A 17,618-nucleotide genomic window follows, 5' to 3' on the forward strand; every position below is an offset into this window, starting at 1 on the left:
TGGCACTGGGAATGACCAAAACTAAGTTGTTTTGGTCATTTTTAGGTGTGTTGTGGCAAAAAACAAAGCGTTTGACAAAAAATGGAGTATTGAGTCCATTTTTGAATGTGTTGTGAGACTTCATTTTTGGTCATTTTTTGCTACAAAATACCCAAAAATGACCAAAACGATGTAGTTTTGGTAAGTCCCAGTGCTACGTTAAAGTCAAAGACCGTCTGACTCAACATCATTAAACTCTTATTTAACACTGTTCTAACAGAGGTTGAAATTGACAATATTTTATTTAGTTTAGGTAGCAAATATGAATTTTAATACAGTGAATGTTATTATTTACAAGGTATTGAAGTTTAGATATAAAAAACCGTTTGACAAATAGTTAGAGTTGATTTTAGTTGTTTTCCCGTCTTTAGCCTCTGAGGTTGTCTAAACAGAACATAGCCCAACGCCCAAACAAATGAAAATTAAAACCAAAAAAATTACAAATGCAATATTATTGTCAAGAATAAAAAAAAAAAAAACAATAGATAATTTATATCTATGGTGATAAAAATATGATCTCCAACATACTATACAACAATATACTTAGAAGAAAAAAAAACTGTTGGGGAAACTGTTATAAATTCTTAACTTGTACTCCAAAACTAAAACTAATCAAAACATTACAATAAATTAAATTAAATAAAAAAATGTGTCGTTCCACTTCCAATAAACCCCTTCCCCCAATAAACCCTAACTCCTCCTTAGCGGCTTTGCATCTTCTTGTTCCTCCTCCTTGTCCTTCACTCTGTAATCAATCAAATGTTTGGTGTTTCGATGAGAACATTAATCTCACCATCTCTTTCTCCCTTCTCTCTTCATCTTCATCATCTCCCTAAACCTTCTCTCTTCTCCACCGTCCTTCGCTTCTCCTCCGCAATCAACAACAACATCAAATCCCCCAAAAATTCACCTCGTTCCGCAATTTCCACCGTAAAATCACAGACAACGGCATCATCATCCTCATCACCACCACAATCTCACCCACTCTCCTTCTCACCTCCCGGAGAAATCCACGTCGTGGTCGGTCCAATGTTCTCCGGAAAAACAACAACGCTTCTCCGCCGTATCCTCGCCGAGAAACTAACCGGCAAAAAAATCGCCGTCATCAAATCGAACAAAGACACGAGGTACTGCACTGAATCGATAGTGACTCACGACGGCGAGAAGTTCCCGTGCTGGTCACTCCCAGATCTATCGAGTTTCAAGGAGAGATTCGGTACCGACGAGTACGAGAATCGGTTAGACGTGATCGGGATCGACGAAGCTCAGTTCTTCGGAGATCTCTACGAGTTCTGCCGCGAAGCTGCTGATAAAGAAGGTAAAACCGTAATCGTCGCTGGATTGGATGGTGATTTCATGAGGAGGAGGTTTGGTTCAGTGCTTGATTTGATTCCGATTGCGGATACCGTCACGAAGCTGACGTCGCGGTGTGAGGTTTGTGGGAAGAGAGCTTCGTTTACGATGAGGAAGACGGAGGAGAAAGTGACGGAGCTTATCGGTGGAGCTGAAGTGTATATGCCTGTGTGTAGGAATCATTACGTTTGCGGTCAAAGCGTTTTGGAAACCGCTCGTGCCGTTTTGGATTCGTCTTCTACCAAAACGCATGATGTTGTTGTAGCGAGTTCACTTTAAGTAATGTGTTTTGTCGTTGCCGATTTTCAGAGTTTGTAGGATTTGGATTAGATAGATAATTTGGTTTATTTAGCTTTGAGATTTGAAGTTTAAGCTTAAATTTATGTACTAATTAATCAATGATTTTCAGATTGTTCTAGTAGAAAAGTAAAGTAAGATAAGTATATTATTTTGTGTCGTTCTACACTAGTGATTGGAGTTTGATCAATGATCAAACACAACAAGTCGTAAGCAATTAATTTTTTTTAACCAGTATATAAATAAAGCAAATGACAATACAAAATTTTCTCTATCTCATACCATATCATTTGCTATCAAACCTGACCATCTCGAGACAGTGCAGAGAATAGTTCACACGATATTTATGCAATAGGCTCTGTTTCTCCCGGGTCTAATCAGAGTAAACAGTTGTGATTAGGTTTTTCAGTCTCGTCGCCTCCTCTTCTCCCGCTTTGACTCTTTCCGATCTTCGTCTGAGCTATACACAAGCTTTGAAGAAGATGACTTCTTGCTCCTGTGATGCTTTGAGTGCTTCTTGTGGCTACTTCTCTTCTCTCTAGAAGATTCTCTTCGCTTCCTTCTTGACCTTGAACCTTGCTTATCCCTGCTGTGGTAGTCGCTGGATGAATCGCTCTCTGAATCATTGTTTCTATATCTATCCTTCTTACTAGATCGTTTTTTACTCCGCTCATCTCCTGAAGATTCACTCGGTGATGATAGATCGTTGCCGCCACTCCGTTTTCTTGGCGATTTCTCTCTCTTTTTTCTACTCTTTTCATCTTCAGACCCGAGAGTGAGGCTACTCGTCTTTTCCTCCACTTTCTCTTTAAATCCAGATCTATCTGGTCTTTTCTCTGAAGAGCTTTCGGGTTTGCTTCTGGACTTGTTCTCTTCTTCCATTGGCTTGGTTCCTTCCTGGTATGGGACATCAGATGGTACTTCGAACCCTAGTTCTTTCCCTAGAGATTCTAGAAAGTCACCAGCTATAAGTCGGTTTAATGTGCTTGCAGCCGCTTCATTCTTCTTTTCTTGACCCTCTTGTATCTTTCCGTTCATTACTTGATCTTCATCATCTTCAGAATCATCAGAGAAGATGGCCTACAAGTGAACATGACAGAATATTAATAGATCGAAACTATCAAATTGAGTTAGCATACACTTTTCTCATACAAACCCGCATTACCTTGTAAAGATCAACAGGTCTCTCCACATTCTCCACTTCTACCTCTACTTCAGGCTCCTCTATTGATGTCTCTTTTTTATGTTCTTGCGACTCAGATACTAGACGTGCAGATGCAGCTTTCACTGTATCCGGCATGAATATGAGAGAATCCATTTTGTTTCTAGCTCGCGGAGCAGGAGGCAGCTGTAAAATTATAAGGAATGTATTGATCAATCAAGTACTATTTACACATAAGCAAGAACATGGCTCTGAAAATTATATAATCTATAGCCAACCAAAAGAGATGTGTAGAGCAAGCTATTTTTTCAATGAATGCAAGCTTTAAGCGGCATTCCCTGAAGGAGTAGCAAGGAACCACTTGTTTACCTTTCCCATGAAAGGATCAGGGAGATCAAATCGTTTGCACAAAAGAGGTGAAGGACGCCATTGGAACTCTTCCCTTTTAGGATATGTCGTACTTGATTTCATGTCTACCACTCCAGTGTCTTTAATTTGCTGTAAACAAAAGTTTTATGTATAAGGATAGAACCCCCAATGAACTGAATAACTGCAATGAAGATTATGTAGACATACCTCTGTTCCACCAGAAGTAAACTGCAGGCCGCCTGCAAGGAAGTCGAGAGGCCGTTCAGTAGCCCGTCTGACCTCCTTATAAGCTTTCCCTTTCTCGATTGCCTCAGCTGCAGACTCAAAGTCCAGCCTCTCTTGAGCACGAGCTGATTCAGACATGCTGTTAACTCTGTTGAAGTCTGTTGAACGTAACCCTCCTTTGTATTTCTCCTTAAGAAACTGCTCAAATCTCTCTTGTTTAGCCGGATCATCTTTGAAGGGCTTAACAGCATCTGCTGCCTCTTGCTATTTCAAGGAAAGAAAAGATGAGTCTAGAATGTTAGTGCAAGGAAAACAAAGGCATATCCTTTCCTTGAAACTCATCTACCAAGTGTAATCAAACTAAATTCTGATAAGGTGTGAAGTTGTTTACTTACAGTTGAAGCTGATTTGGTAAATGTATCAGAGAGATTGGTCGGGAACTGGAAGGAGCCCCCAGAAGAATCAGAAGTATCGGTTTCTTTCAAACTTCTCTGCAATGGCTTTTCCCCTAATAAGCTGCCACGTTCTTCTGCAGTCATTTTCTGTACACTGGAAGACGGCTTAACATCTATTGTCAGCTTACTTTGATCACCTCGCTTTTGCTGCTCCTCCCACAGCCTTCTAGCGTAGTATTCATGACCATTACCTCCCCGGAGAAAATCAAACAGCTGATTTGATTGGTTCTTCTCTCTAGAAAGATCCTCATATAGTTTACCACAACGGGAAACAAAAGTTGCAAAGCCCTCGATCAAAAGTTTCAGATTATTATCTGCAGGGGGAGGAACATCCGGAGGAGCAGAAAGAGTTGGCTTAGTTTCAGCCTCAAGAGGACCAGAAAATTTATGCCGGGTCACAAAATCCTTCGGGATTTTTGGAGGATTAAACCTGGTATAATATAAAACACACACTGATATGAATCAGACTCTGTACATATGAATGTAAGTAGCCATAATCAGAAAAGTCTGAGAGCAAGATTCCATTGGACATGCAATTGTGTGATAACATTAATTTAACGACGTCCTCATGTTTGTGAATCATTGAAACATTAGTTTGAATTACCTCTCCATACTGTAGTCAGAATTCTTAGCAGCTCCAAAACCTGGCAGAACGTCATGCTCTTTGGAGGTTAACCTCAGTCTATTGTCATTGCTCGGTTTTGCTGGCTGTTCATCTTCTATGACATAAGTCTGATCAAAATCGTAACCTGAAATAAAAGGAAACATCTAGGTTGATAAATCCATAAACACTTCAAATTGTCAAGCAAGGTTTTGCACCTATTACGAATATAATTCTTTTCCAAAAGAATTTTACTTTTACAACATCAGGAGCTAGAATTTAACTACGGTCAACAATGGTTTGTCCCCTCTAGAATTAAAAAAAGTGCAACCTCAACAGACACTTATGCATATATGAACAAAGAAAACCATGCGTAGGGAAGTAGCTCTTCTGTGCTTACCACCATAGACATCTTCATCCTCAACATCAAGTTCTTCAAGTGCCCCAATGCCAAAACCCGGAGCAATCTTTCCTGCTGATTGTTCAACTCATATTAGTAACAAACGCAACCCATGAGTAGTTTTCACGCAACAAAAATGCCAAGTAAAAGCTGGCATAGAGATACGCAGTGCATGCACGTAAGTATCTTTAAGCAAAGAAAAGCAAACTAATAAGAAAGAAAAAGAATGGCGAGTCAAAATCTTACATTTGGGTCCAAAAAGACTTTCCTTCATTGACAAAGGCTTTCTGAAGCCAGCCTCCTTATTGGCAGACAAGCGAGATCTTTTCTTTTCTACGGATCAGAAAAATGAGAAGAAAGTCAATGACCAAGAATGTCCTGTCAGCAAAAACATCATAAAAGACCAACTAGATACCTCTAAATTCAGGAGCATGCTTGAAAGGATCATATCCTAATCCATGCAGGTCCTGCTTCGGATTGAGAACATATACCTGCAACAGATAAAGGAGGAACAAAGGATATCATCACCATCAATGTAAGTGAGGATAATATCAGAAGACTCTCGGCAGAACATTAGAAGCAGTGTTCACAGTCCTACGTTTATTTTGCTACGAAATGTAGAAGAGAAGTTCAAGAAAAAAATGACTAATAGATGTATGACACCAGCAGCAATTGCAATCAACAACATAAAGCTCGTTTCCAAATAAAAACTTGAAAGTTGACTCACAGGAGTGCTTTCAGAAATTTTAATATCTTCACTAAACTGTGGATCCAGAGAAGTTTCCACTTCAGTCTCCGAAACCATTGAGTCGGACGTTTCCTTCGTATTCTCATCAGTAGAGAAGGCTAAGAATGCTTTCCTAGCTTCTCTACGAGCATCTGCACCGACAAGGGTATAAAAGAGGGAGCCACACAATAAATAGCTTGCTGTGAATTTCCAAAATAAAACGGTACTGACGGTTTTTATTGGTGCACAAAAGAAGATTATGGATTAGTGCATTCTAAAAAAGTTCAAACCTGAACTAGCACGCACATCCTTTATTGAATGACCACGCCGCCATCCCATCTTTAGTAAAAGTTTGACCCCTGAACAATATAAAGAAGCATATACATGGGATCAGGTTTTCTCCACTTGATGCATTTAGAAAATAGAGAGAACGAAATAAAAAGGAACTTTTGCCAAATAATGCTTTTAGAAACTAACCAATTGACTCTGAAACTGGAGCAATAAGTTCGTCAGGCACTGGGCCAGGAATGGCTGATGGCCTGTGATACAAAAAAACAATATGTTACAAATAATAGCAACATCATAGCCAAGTCGAATGCGAGAAAAGGAATCTTAATTTAGAAAACAGACTATAACAGCATTTCTAAACATTACTAATGCCAAAGCAAAATTGAGAACAACTGAAAATACAGCCTAAAACATAGCTCCTAACAAGCTTCCAAATGAAGGCAAAGCATATTAGAAAGATTGATAAGAAAGAATGGGATATCCGTCCACAGTTGAATTCTGGCCAAGCTACAACTATGCATGAGAAGTATTAAGGAATATGACACATAAGTACACAGAGACCTCTCATGCTGTTCTTTCTCAACTTGCTTGCGGGAATATTCGGCTGCCGTAAAACCAAACGTGTCAAACTGTGAGCTCGCGGACAGTGATTGGCCCTCCATATCCTGAAATGAAAAAGCATTTTAGAATGGCTTAACAAGTTAACATCATTCCATATAGTGCACATCTTCCACAGAGCAAAACAAAAGTTTCCAAATCCAGTTCCCATTTGACCATTGGTAAATGTAACATAAGAATTAGCAATATGCCGTAATCATACTTGAACAAGCTTAACGCATCAAACAAGGCGGGGAAAATGAAACATACCGCCTTTTCATCTTCATCTAAAAAGTCTGAAATACTTTGCTTCCTTGCTCCAGCTCTGTTCTTCCTTGATGATGTAAATGACTGTGGAGCCCAGCCTGAAACTCAATTTAGATTGTAAACAGAAACGTACAGAAAATCTTTAAAAATCAAGTAATGTGAACTTTACCGTCTTTTGACCCCACTGTATTGTAATACCCAGCAGAATATCCACCAGTAAATGCTCCATGGAACCTTCTCCGGCCTTCTTCATCAGTCACCTGAGTATGATAACTCGTGAGATGTTAGCAGCCTTCCACATAATATAACTATATATACAGATAGACATTATGTCCAGTAAGAATCATAGTGGAAAGCATCCGCATAAAAAACCTTGGCAAGGAATTGTAACCAATACCATGCATCCATTAGTAAGGAGACAAATTTTCAACACCAATTGCTTCAACTAGTTTGTAATTATAGACCACGGATGATGCCAACTTTTATAAATGTTTATTTCAAAACACATACAAGGCAACCTCTATATGCACGTTATCAATCTAATAACTATCCATAAACACATTCATGAGCAAGAACAAACACAGCATACACATCAATCTAACATGATTCTGAGTGTTCGACCAGCTCCAGTAGAGAGACATTCACTTGGATTTCCTTAGATTCAAGCTTCTTAAGCTCCCTCCCACTACCCAGTAACAGTATAAAAACCCTGAAACGGTTTGGCCTCAAAGTTCTCTGTCTAACTTCACTCTACCTTATAACCTATTAAGCTCTCTCTACAGACTACAGTAAGTTAAAATTCACAAAACAGCACAACAACAATAACTTCCATGTTCATAACCAGCGCGAGTCTCTTGATGCTTGATTGACCTAATTCATCCGAAACTAAACAAAAGATCAAAGAAAGAGACTCACCTCTTGCTTCCAAGCAGGGAGAGTTCTAAGATTGCCTGAAGCACCAGCGACTGCTTTCTTCTTCCGGCTCGCGATTTCTTCCTCGCGCTCTATTGGTGTTCCATGAAATACGAAATCCTCCTCGTCTGACGCCATTGTCTTCACCACCGAGAGAAGCAGCAATTCGAGATTCTAAACGAGAGTACCGGCGAAGAAGCAGAATCAGAGCATCGAGAAATATTGAACAAGGAGATATATGGGCCTGGTTCGGGTCACTTTCCGGCCCATTTTGATTTTGATTTCTATAAGGAGTTGAAGTTACTACCTTCACGCGCCGAATCTAAGCAATTGTAAAAGAGAGTGGGATTCACGCGCTTTTCGTGTTCCGTTTGCCCTAAAATCGACTCTGCTCAAAGAAGACGAAGGAGAGAGAAACTTCCTCCGCCGTACAATCCGATCGACTCACCGGCGCCGGATCTCTCAACGACTCGGTTGAATCGTCCTCTCTCTGAATTGTATCTTGTCTTTGAACCGCGTTGACTCAGTTACGGTGAGTCGATTGATCTACATCTCTATTCTCGCATGTATATACCTTACCCTTTGATCTGATCTGATTATTTCTGTAGATCAAACAATGGATCCAATGGATATAGTCGGCAAATCCAAGGAAGACGCTTCACTTCCAAAAGGTTAGTTTTTTTTCCCGATCCATTGACTACATACCTATTCTGTAATTGGTTGTATCTGTACCTTTTAGATTTTGCCATTATGTATTGATCTGGGTTTATTGCTCATCGATCATTGAAGTGTATATTGAATAGGATTTGTAACCATAGCTGAGGGTTATAATAGGATTCATGAGCAATCAATCAGAGACTTCATGTTTTTGTGATCTTGCTAAGGATACGTTTTGTTCTCTTATTGTTTTTATAGCTACGATGACTAAAATCATAAAGGAGATGTTACCACCAGATGTTCGTGTTGCTAGAGATGCTCAAGATCTTCTCATTGAATGTTGTGTAGGTAAGATCAAATCATATATTTTCTTCTCATATGATATATTTCACTTGCTCCACTTAGTGTAGTTCATGGGTTTTCTTACAGTGTGGTTTCTTAAACGTTTTTGCAGAGTTTATAAATCTTGTATCTTCAGAATCCAATGATGTTTGTAACAAAGAGGACAAACGGACGATTGCACCTGAGCATGTTCTCAAGGCACTACAGGTTCTTGGTTTTGGAGAATACATTGAGGAAGTCTATGCTGCGTATGAGCAACATAAGTATGAAACCATGGTAATAACCCTATACCTTCTTCTCCTACTCTTTCCACCGAGATGAAGAAGAAATGATTAATGTTAACTATCTCCTATGTTTGCAACTCTATAGCAGGACACACAGAGAAGTGTAAAATGGAACAGTGGAGCTCAAATGACTGAGGAGGAAGCAGCGGCTGAGCAACAACGTATGTTTGCAGAAGCACGTGCAAGAATGAATGGAGGTGTTCCGGTTCCTCAACCTGAACATCCAGAAACCAATCAGAGAAGTCCACAAAGCTAATTGAAACCATCCTTTGAATCGGTAGGCCAAAAAAGAAAAGAAAAAAGCATCCTATTAACATTCCCTTGTAAGTGCAAATGCGTATGTCCTCTGTTTATATGCTCTTTAGTATAATGTGTTAGCGTCTCATGATCTAAAAAAAACCCTTGTGATTCAGATGTAATTAGTAAGCATTCCTTGTTTTGTGTTACTTGTGTCTTGACTAAGTATGGTGGGTCTCATGTCTAACACCAAAGCATCCAATTCAATGGTTTTTTACAGACGGGAGTTTGATCCGAAACCTAATGTTTTGTACATTGGATGGGTTTGGTAATGAGTGTAATTGTCTTTCCATTTTAAAAATTGCTGGATCATTGTTTAGTGTTGACATACGGAGAGTTGAAAAGTTCACTCAACGTTTTCTTCTCGGAAAGCTCTTTTTGCCAACCGCTCTGCACCCCTATTGTTCATTAGTTTTTGGTGAAGATCCAACAAATCTCTATATTAGTAAAAGAGTATAAGAGAAGTACAAAATTGAATTCGGGTCGGGTCAAAATTAAAACAAACCTGAAATTAATCATTTGGATACTTGGAAATCAGATTATTTGTTGAGCAATAATTAATTTTTATAAAACGAATTAATTTTAGAAAACAATAATTAGTCAATATTTTTATAGAAATTATTTCAAGTTGTTACCATAAAAATCAAGCTATTAAATTCGAAATTGTATATATAATAAAAACATATTTATTTTAGTTATACAATTTGAGATATTAATGAAACAATAATCAAATTTTATATTACCAGATCATCATTTATTTCAAATTTTAGGAATTTCTTAAACAAAACTATTCTTATAAATTCCAATTACTACATATGGAAGAAACACTTAATTTGAACAATTTAATAAAGAATATTACACATATATTCTAATTTAATTTGTTTCTTAATTACAGTCAATGATAATAAATATGGCTTGCTCACATAAATATTTTTGATTCGAAATCCAAACTAACTTAAATGTGTATGACCTCTATATATATCATCTTATTAGCAAACAAAATATCACACATCTCCATTGTTTCTTATGAGAGCTTTTGTATAAAACATCTCATTATCAAGCAAAACAAAAGCATTTTGTTTATTTTTTCTGTTATAAGAACATTCATATATTATGTCATTTGTTTTTTTTTTTTTTCAATCTAACATTAATTAAAATAGAACTCCTAAATTGGTTGTCCAAACTGGAGGAAAGTTGTTTACAAAAGTCGTTTCCGACACTAGCAATCGAGAAGAACGAGCTAAACAATCAGCCTTCACATTTAACGTCCTTGGGATTTCCTGAAAGTCGTCTAGGAGCGTAGAGAAAGCCGGCCACTCTTCTGGAACTTGCACCATTGAAATTAACTCTGCAGAATCCGTCTCGAACCTTTGACAAACAATGCCTCTCGAAAGGATACACTCCATTGCCATAATAATGCTTCCATCTCCGAATGAAGAGGGGACACACTGCGACGTTGACATTTGGCACCCAAAACCAAGGTTTAATTTGGAAGCATTATCATTTGTTTGTAAATTTTATGTCATTTGTTTGTGAGTATACTAATCATGTAACCTGTTGTGCAGGTAATCCTAATCAACGCAAACATATCAATTATGATTGACATGCTCAAGAAATTATGCTTTAAATTTTTTTGCCTGATTTTTTTTGGTTCTTTTTTTAATTAACTTTTCAAGTTTAATATGATAACAAATATTTAAGATGACTTTTTTGTCTTCTTATCAATGTATATAATTTCTCTTGATAAATGCATGAGATTCATGATCTTGATAATATGTTCTTAGAGATGGATAAAATATTTCTTTTTTTTGCATTTTAACTTTGTGCCCACCATTTTATTACTTATATAAATCATATATATTTGAATAAAAATAAAATTTACTTTGATTTTTTGGCAGATCGAAGTTCTATGTGTCCTTGCAAGCATGAATTCCAGCTGAAATGGATTTGTTTGACTCAACATCATATACAAAACAAATGAAATCAATACATAAAAATTGAATATGTATCAAAACGCTTGCCAAACATGACACATTATCTATCTTCTACACGTTGTGCCTATAAAAAAACAAAACAGTATTCCAGTGGCAATCACTTATTAATCATAATATTTTATATTATTTATATTAAACTTTGAAAACTATACTGTTTATGGAATCATTTAAAGTAAAATAAGATACCTCATTTGGATTACATAATCTATATAGGCTTTGTAATATTACTTTGAAAACAAACAATGACCAAATATATGTATTAACACTACATTATTAAAAAATGATCCAAAAATATAAGTTGATATATTTGTTGGATTTAAATTTCTGCTGTATTATAATCCTATGTTATAAGGATTTACAGTATCTATAATATCCTAAAAATTTTACTTCTCAACAACATATTTTTTCAAAAATTAATCAAATCTAGCAAATCTAATATGTACATATAGGATTTCTATAAAAGTGTACAGATAGTGTATGAGGAAGAAGGATGAGGCTGAATTGTTGGAGAAGATAAAGAAAGCTGACTTAGACAAACAAAACCGACTTACAGCTATGAAACGTGCTCAAGGTGTCTGGGAAGTAGAAGCTCCTAAGATAAAAGCTAGAACTGGTAAAACGTCGTCAATCATCCCAGTGAAGAACCCAGTGAAGAAGGAGAAGGAGAAGACTCTGAAAGAGCCAACATTGGACTGGTCAGCCCTTACTCTATGCCTTGAAGCTCGTCCAACCTTATTCAGTTCATGCCAAAAGAAAGGGAATCAGAAACCGTTTGCATCAAAAATATCTTAGGCATAAAAAGGATCTCAGGCATCAAAAGGATCTCAGGCGGCAACTATTGAAAGTCAGCAAAGGGAAGTTTCACAGGCGGTCAGCATAAGGGAAGATTTGGACATACTTATGCGGCTGCATTTTGAGTTTTTTAGGGCTCCACACTGGAAGAATGGAGGCGGCTCGGGGTGAAGAAAAAATTTCACTCCAGAACGGCTTGCAACACATGAGAGAGACTGCCAATGCTATCATATAAAGGCTAGCAAAGATTTTGAAGAAGATGAGAAGAAACATGAGATTGTGGCAATGATCAAGAATCAGATAATTTTTATGAATCGGATAATTGGTTTGCAAAACTCACAATCATAAGGTTGGATGGTTAGGATTGATAATTTTATGAATACGATCCTTTACGGGTTAGTCCGTCAAAATATATTGTGATTATGTATTTTTTACAAATTCATATTTTTATGAATACAAACTTTTAGTAGATTGTTCCGTTAAAATATACACTATGAGTGTGTATTTCTTACAAATATATATTTTTACGATTGCAATATTTTTACTGATTGGTCCATCAAAACATATACTATGAGTGTGTAATTTAATAAGTACATATTTTTAGGAATGGAATGTTTTATGGATTGCTACGTAAAAATATACACTGTGATTGTGTATTTTTTACGAATACAGTCTTTTACGAATTGGTTCGTTAAATATACATTGTAAATGCGTATTATTATAAATGTATATTTTTATACGAAAAAATGTTTTATTGGTTGGTCCGTCAAAATATATGTCATGAGTGTGTATTTTTACAAATAAAATATTCTACAATATTTTACGTATTCTAATTTCTACTACAAATCAAATTACGTATTAATGAATATTCTCCCGCGCTGTAGCGCGGATCCGATCCTATGATTGTAAAAGACAAATCAATTATAATGTCAAGTAAGTCAGGCAGCTATTGTGAAATGATAATGTAATTACCAATTGGCTTGTTGGATACAATTTTTATTATAGAAATATATATATATAGTTCATGTGGTAAGTGGTAACAGTCTTGTTCATTAATATGTTCGTATGCTATCTTTTGACAGTTGTGAATAACAAACGTATGTCAACACTAAAAATGTGTGATTTACACATATATAACTGAAAAAATTTTACACAACAAAGACCAATTATTAACCAATAATATTTTCGTTTCCTACCAAAAATGTATATAAACTGATGAATCATGACATCATTAAAGGTAGGGGTGGTGAGGAAGAGAGTCGTTGAAGGGGTAAGGTACTCTGCTCAGTGCTCAGTTACTAGGAGGACCATCACCGGAGTGACGTGTAAGTTCGCAGGTTTCTGTTTACTCTGCACCCGACAACTCATAAGAGAATCCGAACAGACCCCTATTACACATATCTCTCTATTTATGACGTCAATAAACCCAACTAGTAGTATATGACTTCGTTTTTTTCTCTTAACATATTATTATTATTTATACATTCCTTTGTATTATAGTAGTAGTAGGATGGTTTTTTATTCTTTGACACAACACAAAGCCTGTCGAATGTTGTATGCCCCCTCTCAATGGCCCTGTCACACCAATCTTTATTTTGGGAATATTTCGTACTGAATCGAGACCGTAATAACATATTCACCATCAAATATCAATGAATAGTTGAATACGTTAAGCTTTCCAGTATAAGCCCATACAGTATAATATAGAACATATAAGATTGAACCACAGAACTATTGATGAATCACGACGGGACAAAGGACTCAGACTTCTTATTACAAAAAAAAATCATACAAAATGCTTTGATGTTATCTACTTCGCCATATGTATGAATTAAGTTTCGAATGGTGTTTTATTTTACAGCGAAAAAAATATATATTATTACAGGAAAAATAAGGACAAGACGTCATGCCGCTTGTGCCAAATTATTGTCCTGCGTTTTTTACCAGTACAAGTAAAAAACCTTATTTTACTGCCAACAAGTCAACAACTATGAAAAGAGTTATCAGAACTGTTTGTCTTTTATGTTCTCTATTGATTTTGAACATTTATAATTTCTTTTTTTTTCTGTGAATTTTTTTATATCCATTCATTTGAAATAATGTACGAAGCTTTAATATGATTAGGGATGGTTAAATGTACAATAAAGATTCGATATAAAGAAGAAAAAGATATGATAAGTGGTACTATATATTTTAGGTGAAGACTCCACTTTTTACTGTGAAGTCAAAAAAAGGGTTGGGTCAAACAAAACTGAGGGCTCTTTTGTATGTAAGTAATGTAGAGAGAATAGAGAGAACCCCACATCGAAAATGAAACAACAAACACACTTTGTCTCCAGATTCCTTTCTTTTGTCTCATTTCTCGTGTTTCTCCCAAAGTATTCAACAAAAACACAATCTTCCTCCCCCACTTATTCTCTTGATATATACTATAACTAAAATAAACAAGATCAACATTTACAAATTCAGCACCAAACTTTTCTTTAAATAACCATTATCTTTATGCTCTTTATATATATACATATTATGCATTAAGCCTAGGGGTTCACATATATAAAATCCATATTAACAAAAGGTTTAAAATGGTGGTGTTGAGAGGAATGGAAAAATACTGGTGGTATTTTTTTCTGTTTTTCTGTAACGAAAAAGTGAACATAATCCATTTTCGAAAGAACAAAAATCTCTAGAATATGCAACCATCTGAGGTTTTTCTCTTGGACAAACCATTTGAGCTAAAATGAATAGTCCAAAATCGAATCACTTGAGTTGACACATTGAGCTAAAAAGCAAAAGCCAAATCTACATTTAATATGAAACTATTATAATATTTTCTCCTTTAGTTTCCTCCTACTTTAAGTTTTTTTTCTTCTGAAATCCTCCTCTTAACAAAGATGAAATTGGATTGACAAAAAAAAAAAAAAAAAAAAAAAAAAAAACAAAGATGAAATTGGTGGGTCCTTTTACAGTCGATTCTCTGTCAATTTCACAAATTGTATTATCTTCTCTCTCACACCACAACACTCACAACGACAAGAGAGAGAGAGAGAGATAGCAAAAAGAAAGTGAAGAGAGAAGAAGAGAGATAAAAGAGAGTTGTAGTCACCAAATAGACCAAACCCTGAAGTTAAATTCACACCAACAACTTTGATCATTACCCTCCCATTCTCTCTATCTCTCTCTCTCTCTCACTTTCTCTCTAAAAAAGCTTTAGAGCTTCTTCTTCTTCTTCTTCTCTCTTTCAATGGCGAAAGGAAACTCACATGACTTTACCTCCAAGAGACACAACAGTAGTTTCCACTGGACAAGAAAAGTCGGATCAGACGAAAACGACGACGTTTCTTCCACCCATAACCCTCTTCCTGATCACAACAACTCTAAACCCGCTTCCAAACACACTCCTTCATCTTCTTCCTCTTCCTCTTCCTCTAATGTAATCACTCAAAAACGAAAGCTTCAATCTTTCGCCGTGTCTCGTCTCCGTTCAGTCATAGCTACTTTAAGCAGAGCACGACCCGGTCACCACCACTCCGGACTCGGGTCACGGGTCGTCGGTACACTTTTCGGATCTCGTCGTGGACACGTGCATTTCTCAATCCAGAAAGATCCTAACTCTCCACCGGCGTTTCTTATCGAGCTCGCTACTCCGATTAGTGGGTTGGTTAAAGAGATGGCTTCAGGACTCGTCAGAATCGCTCTGGAGTGTGATAAGGGTAAAGAGGAAGATGAAGGAGAAGAAAAAAACAAAACTTTACGTCACGGCGGCGGAGACAAGACGAAGACGACGACTGCGACGGCGGCGATTTCACGGCGGTTGGTTGAGGAGCCGATGTGGAGGACTTATTGTAACGGGAAAAAGTGTGGATTCGCTACGAGAAGAGAGTGTGGTGAGAAGGAGAAAAAGGTTTTGAAAGCGCTTGAGATGGTTTCAATGGGCGCCGGAGTTTTACCGGAGACGGAGGATACAGGCGGCGACGGTGGTGGAGATGTGATGTATATGAGAGCGAAGTTTGAGAGAATCGTTGGATCGCGTGACTCCGAAGCTTTCTATATGATGAATCCTGATAGTAATGGAGCTCCTGAGCTTAGTATCTATCTGCTCAGAATCTGATGAAGAAGATGACCAAAGCCTCTTCTTCAAAAAGAAGGTTTATGGTTTAAGTGAGTTTTTCCGGTTTAATTGCTTAATTAGTCGGTTAAGTGGTTAAGTGAGTCGATGTCTAATACTTAAAAAATCGAAAACGACGTATCTCTATATTGTTATTGCAAATTCGGATTAGATGTGAATGTGATCGATTTGATCGATTGAATCGATCTCGTGGTTATTATTAGATCAGGGTTTTAATTTTTTGGGGAGGGGTTTAGAATTTGGTATATGGATATGGAGGAGACTACTACTTGTAAATGTATAAATTTCGTTTTTAATTAAAATTCTGTAATCTTTTGTTGTTGTTTTAATCAAATGTTATAATTGGGGCACCGAGCCTGTTAGAATCATAATGATTAAAGTCTTGATTTTGTTCCCATTCCATTAGTGTATTTTTGTCACTAAATTATGATTTTAAAGTGTTAAATCATCATTGAGTTTCTTTGATCCAAGAAATATATTAGAACTGAATAAGTAAGTGTATGGACCATTTGGACCATACGTTATAATGAGTAACGCGTATTATAATGACGGATTAATCTTTATTCCTAGATTCTTCTATGTGGGTCAATCGATTGAATGTTCAAAACTTAAACCTAATCCGGGATATTACTAGAGTGTTGCATTCACTTAATTAAAAGCTTAGTTTATTAATTGGTCCATCACTTTTCTTTAATTATATACTACAAAAAATTAAGAAACATGAACATGTTTTGCAGCTAAAACTAGTTTTTTTTTAATGTTCACTTGTAAGGGTATTATCGTCATTTTAACATAATGAACCAGAGGACGTACAATGTTTTTACTGGTGTTCGTATGTCTCTTCCCTAGTTTTAAGGCTTTACCTTTTTTAGTTATCAAATACCAACTTTTATATTAGTATTTAAATGCCTTGGAGCCTTTGCTTTACTTATTTATTTATAATTTATAGTGAAATGAAAACTGTAACAATTCCTTTTTTTTTGGGCAAAAACTGTAACAGTTCATATATATATTTGGAGAAATAAAAGTTACATAGTACTATATACAATGTAAAAATTAATTTCAAACGTCTTTCCCCAAAAAGAAGAAGAAAAAAAGCAGGTTCTTGTACAATTCACAAAGCACACACAGATCCGAGTAAGATTTACACTGCACAATACTCAAGGAACGTGTCTTCTTCTTTTTCTTTTTTGTAAAGAACATGTTTACTTACTAACAAGAAAGTGAAGTTTCTTCATGAGAATTTGCAAAAGAGACAAAAGCTGATGCCTACAATAATATCCCTCAAGAATATAATACTTTCAAAAACCTGAAGTGAGAAAAATACACGTTGAATTGAGTCCGTTGCTTAGATAAAAGCTATTTCTATATTTTTACTGTGATTGTTTTTAGAAAAATTAGTGTTAAACAGTGTCATTTGGTACTAACAATATT

At 36.3% G+C, this 17,618-nt stretch overlaps 4 protein-coding genes across 5 annotated transcripts; 3 read left to right on the forward strand and 1 right to left on the reverse strand.

Annotated features, from left to right (window-relative positions):
- Positions 1 to 519: 519 nt before the first annotated feature.
- LOC104770658 (thymidine kinase b) lies at positions 520 to 1,832 on the forward strand. Its single transcript, XM_010495117.3, has one exon. The coding sequence runs from the start codon at positions 799 to 801 to the stop codon at positions 1,669 to 1,671; it is 873 nt and encodes a 290-aa protein (XP_010493419.1). The 5' UTR covers positions 520 to 798; the 3' UTR covers positions 1,672 to 1,832.
- Positions 1,820 to 7,884, reverse strand: LOC104770659 (G patch domain-containing protein TGH). Its single transcript, XM_010495118.3, has 16 exons — positions 7,696 to 7,884; positions 6,950 to 7,040; positions 6,784 to 6,878; positions 6,478 to 6,581; positions 6,106 to 6,167; positions 5,919 to 5,987; positions 5,629 to 5,780; positions 5,317 to 5,392; positions 5,148 to 5,234; positions 4,902 to 4,976; positions 4,505 to 4,649; positions 3,841 to 4,330; positions 3,428 to 3,709; positions 3,221 to 3,349; positions 2,855 to 3,037; positions 1,820 to 2,769 (listed from the first exon to the last, which is right to left on the reverse strand). The coding sequence occupies exons 1-16, from the start codon at positions 7,828 to 7,830 to the stop codon at positions 2,095 to 2,097; spliced, it is 2,850 nt and encodes a 949-aa protein (XP_010493420.2). The 5' UTR covers positions 7,831 to 7,884; the 3' UTR covers positions 1,820 to 2,094.
- Positions 7,885 to 8,003: 119 nt separating this feature from the next.
- On the forward strand, positions 8,004 to 9,573 carry LOC104770660 (protein Dr1 homolog). Of its 2 annotated transcripts, none has more exons than XM_010495119.3 (5): positions 8,004 to 8,224; positions 8,301 to 8,363; positions 8,608 to 8,697; positions 8,804 to 8,967; positions 9,061 to 9,573. In XM_010495119.3, exons 2-5 carry the CDS (start codon positions 8,309 to 8,311, stop codon positions 9,229 to 9,231), a joined length of 480 nt encoding a protein of 159 aa, XP_010493421.1. In that variant the 5' UTR covers positions 8,004 to 8,224; positions 8,301 to 8,308; the 3' UTR covers positions 9,232 to 9,573. The 2 variants fall into 2 exon arrangements, with proteins under 2 accessions (XP_010493421.1, XP_010493422.1); XM_010495120.2 differs by having other exon boundaries at positions 8,145 to 8,224; positions 9,064 to 9,573.
- Positions 9,574 to 14,949: 5,376 nt separating this feature from the next.
- On the forward strand, positions 14,950 to 16,581 carry LOC104770661 (protein MIZU-KUSSEI 1-like). The gene has a single exon (XM_010495121.3). The coding sequence runs from the start codon at positions 15,300 to 15,302 to the stop codon at positions 16,164 to 16,166; it is 867 nt and encodes a 288-aa protein (XP_010493423.1). The 5' UTR covers positions 14,950 to 15,299; the 3' UTR covers positions 16,167 to 16,581.
- The last annotated feature ends 1,037 nt before the right edge of the window (positions 16,582 to 17,618 follow it).

This window comes from Camelina sativa, chromosome 20 (assembly GCF_030686135.1).
Source record: "Camelina sativa cultivar CO46 ecotype springtype chromosome 20, ASM3068613v1".
In the NCBI taxonomy this organism is placed as follows: domain Eukaryota; kingdom Viridiplantae; phylum Streptophyta; class Magnoliopsida; order Brassicales; family Brassicaceae; genus Camelina; species Camelina sativa.

Excerpts from the sequence above, each read along its gene's own strand:
- LOC104770660 (XM_010495119.3), top strand. The coding sequence starts at position 8,309 with ATGGATCCAATGGATATAGTCGGCAAATCCAAGGAAGACGCTTCACTT. Across the intron at positions 8,698-8,803 it reads TCTCATTGAATGTTGTGTAG|AGTTTATAAATCTTGTATCT; the intron begins GTAAGATCAAAT and ends ACGTTTTTGCAG. Across the intron at positions 8,968-9,060 it reads AACATAAGTATGAAACCATG|CAGGACACACAGAGAAGTGT; the intron begins GTAATAACCCTA and ends GCAACTCTATAG.
- LOC104770661 (XM_010495121.3), top strand. The coding sequence starts at position 15,300 with ATGGCGAAAGGAAACTCACATGACTTTACCTCCAAGAGACACAACAGT.
- LOC104770658 (XM_010495117.3), top strand. The coding sequence starts at position 799 with ATGTTTGGTGTTTCGATGAGAACATTAATCTCACCATCTCTTTCTCCC.
- LOC104770659 (XM_010495118.3), bottom strand. The coding sequence starts at position 7,830 with ATGGCGTCAGACGAGGAGGATTTCGTATTTCATGGAACACCAATAGAG. Across the intron at positions 6,582-6,783 it reads TAGATGAAGATGAAAAGGCG|GATATGGAGGGCCAATCACT; the intron begins GTATGTTTCATT and ends TTTTCATTTCAG. Across the intron at positions 4,977-5,147 it reads AAGTCTTTTTGGACCCAAAT|CAGGAAAGATTGCTCCGGGT; the intron begins GTAAGATTTTGA and ends TTGAACAATCAG.